The sequence below is a fragment of the Coregonus clupeaformis genome, unplaced genomic scaffold, assembly GCF_020615455.1.
Source record: "Coregonus clupeaformis isolate EN_2021a unplaced genomic scaffold, ASM2061545v1 scaf2224, whole genome shotgun sequence".
NCBI lineage: Eukaryota > Metazoa > Chordata > Actinopteri > Salmoniformes > Salmonidae > Coregonus > Coregonus clupeaformis.
Genome location: NW_025535678.1, coordinates 10,001 through 12,500, shown reverse-complemented (window position 1 = coordinate 12,500; position 2,500 = coordinate 10,001). Strand labels below are relative to the sequence as shown.

Sequence of the window (2,500 nt, the reverse complement as noted above, 5' to 3'; positions counted from 1 at the left end):
GTGTGTGCATCCTACCATCTAGTGGAGGAAAAGCACTATGAATTATAGATTATTTATATTACGGTAACCTACAATGTTATCATACTTTGGCCATTCCCCCATTCATTTATTAAAATGTTTTTAATTTGAGTTTATTTCTTTTACTTTAATATATGCCAATTAACAGATGCTTGTATCCAAATCAACTTACATCAGTGGGGGTTGGTGCCGTTTAAGATGAGGGAGGATGATAAAAATGTTTTTATAAGCATGGCCTTATTTCTATTACAGCACATTGGATGACTGTCATTCATATTCCATTCACCCAGTTCAATGTAACATCGATAGGTTTAGGCTCCTACATGATATTCACATTTTCCCTTTACGCGTCATGTGGTTGTAGGGCGGCGGGTAGCTTAGTGGGTAAGCGCGTTGTGCCAGTAACCGAAAGGTCGCTGGTTCTAATCCCCTGAGCCGACTAGATGAAAAATCTGCCGATGTGCCCTTAAGCAAGGCACTTAACCCTAATTGCTGATGTAAGTCGCTCTGGATAAGAGCGTCTGCTAAATAATGTAAAATGTTGCGACAACCTAGCCTATGAATGAACATTTACAATGTAGGTGCACACAGGTGGAGATACGTTTCAGTAAAAAGGTGACAGACAGTGACACATTCAATACCACCTTGCACCCTCTTTACTCTCTTGCCTGCATCTAGCTGATCTAAGGTGTAATCATTAGTCCAACAGTTGCAAACGAGAGTTTCTATTGGACAAATTCAGGTATGTTTATCCCAGTTTTGTTTCCGTTTGCGTCCGTTTAAGAAACATTTTTTCAACTGAATCAGCTGAATGAATAAACCCCTGATCAAACGCAAACACGGTTCACTTTCATAGCAGCCAGATTGTTGTAGAATTCCTTCCCGCATCTACACGCTCTCCTCCTCTCACCTTTTCCCTTCGCTTGTGGACTTCAGTGCACAACACATCAGCTGTCTGTGACCAGGCGAAAAAAAAAACTTTCCAAGCCAAACCTTCATATCATAACCGCTAACCGCTACACACAGCCTACATCATTGTCACCATATTAGCTAACGTCAAGTCAACAACATAGCTACTAGAACTAACACGTTAGTAAACCCGCTACAGTGTACAGTCAGCAAGAAGTTCAGCAGTTACATAGCATCCCTCTCTGTTTGAGCTGGGTGTTTGAGTAGGCTAAACTAGCTAGATCATTCGCTAGCTAAGTAAGTGAAATAAAATATGAGATACAGTGCATTCGGAAAGTATTCAGACCCCTTGACTTTTTCCACATTTTGTTAAGTTAGAGCCTTATTCTAAAATGGATTAAATAGTTTTTTTTCCCCCTCATCAATCTACACACAATACCCCATAATGACAAAGCAAAAACAGGTTTTTGTACATTTTTGTACATTTATAAATAAATAAATAACTGAAATATCACATTTACATAAGTATTCAGACCCTTTACTCAGTACTTTGTTGAAAGACCTTTGGCAGCGATTACAGCCTCCAGTCTTCTTGGGTATGACGCTACAAGCTTGGCACACCTGTATTTGGGGAGTTTCTCCCACTCTTCTCTTTTTGTTTCACAAAAAAAATATTTAGCATCTTCAAAGTGGTAGGATTGTTGTATAAATCAAAGGATACAAACCCTCAAAAAATCCATTTTAATTCCAGGTTGTAAGGCAACAAAATAGGAAAAATGCCAAGGGGGGTGAATACTTTTGCAAGCCACTGGTGACATGAATATATTTAGTATAGTTTTATCTAAAAAGGATAGCATTTTTAACGTTTCACTATTTTTTTTTTAATGAAATTCACTGAGGAGGATGGTCCTCCCCTTCCTCCTCTGAGGAGCCTCCATTGACTTACAGTCATGCATGCATACATTTTATAATTTGGCCATTTACCCCATTATAAAAAATAAAATAAAAACAATAGTGAAGTATTTTCTTTTATTAGACAGAGTAGAGTAAATAGGAATGACAGGAGGATGATGTGTCGTACAGGGCAGGCAGTGCGTCAGATTCTAACCCACGTCCACACTGGCCCGGTTCTGTTCTGCAGGTGGCAACACTAACCGCTACATCCTGGTCATTTAGCGGACACTGTTCCAGATCGACTCAGGCCACTGACAAATCAACACAGATATTTATTGTTGTAGGTGTTTCTGTTTTGCTGTGCTGTGTACTGTATGAACTGTGGTGTGTTTGATGTATGTGTTTTTAAGTGAGCTGCCCTTTAGATTAAAAATGGAGGATGTTATCAGTCGATGAGACATACGAACACAAATACAGACATTGGGGGACTTGTTTAAGGGTCAGACTCAAACATCTTCTTTCTGCCATCCATGCCAGCCTTGTCCTCAATGTTCTTACGCCAGTCAGCTGCATCTTTCACCTGTGGAGTTAGAGAAGGGAGAGGGGAGGGGAGGGAGGGGAGGGAGGGAGGAGATGAGGAGAGGAGAGGGGAGGGGAGGAGAGGGGAGGGGAGGGGAGG

At 40.6% G+C, this 2,500-nt stretch overlaps 1 protein-coding gene across 3 annotated transcripts in view; it reads right to left on the bottom strand.

The window, feature by feature from the left end:
• Positions 1–2,223: 2,223 nt before the first annotated feature.
• LOC121564230 (troponin I, fast skeletal muscle-like) overlaps positions 2,224–2,500 on the bottom strand; it is a 7,027-nt gene continuing 6,750 nt past the window's right edge. For all 3 annotated transcript variants that reach the window (XM_045219281.1, XM_045219280.1, XM_045219282.1), the window contains one exon: positions 2,224–2,401. In XM_045219281.1, coding sequence (XP_045075216.1) covers positions 2,315–2,401 — 87 coding nt within the window. In that variant the 3' untranslated portion in view covers positions 2,224–2,314. The remainder of the gene's footprint in view (positions 2,402–2,500) is intronic.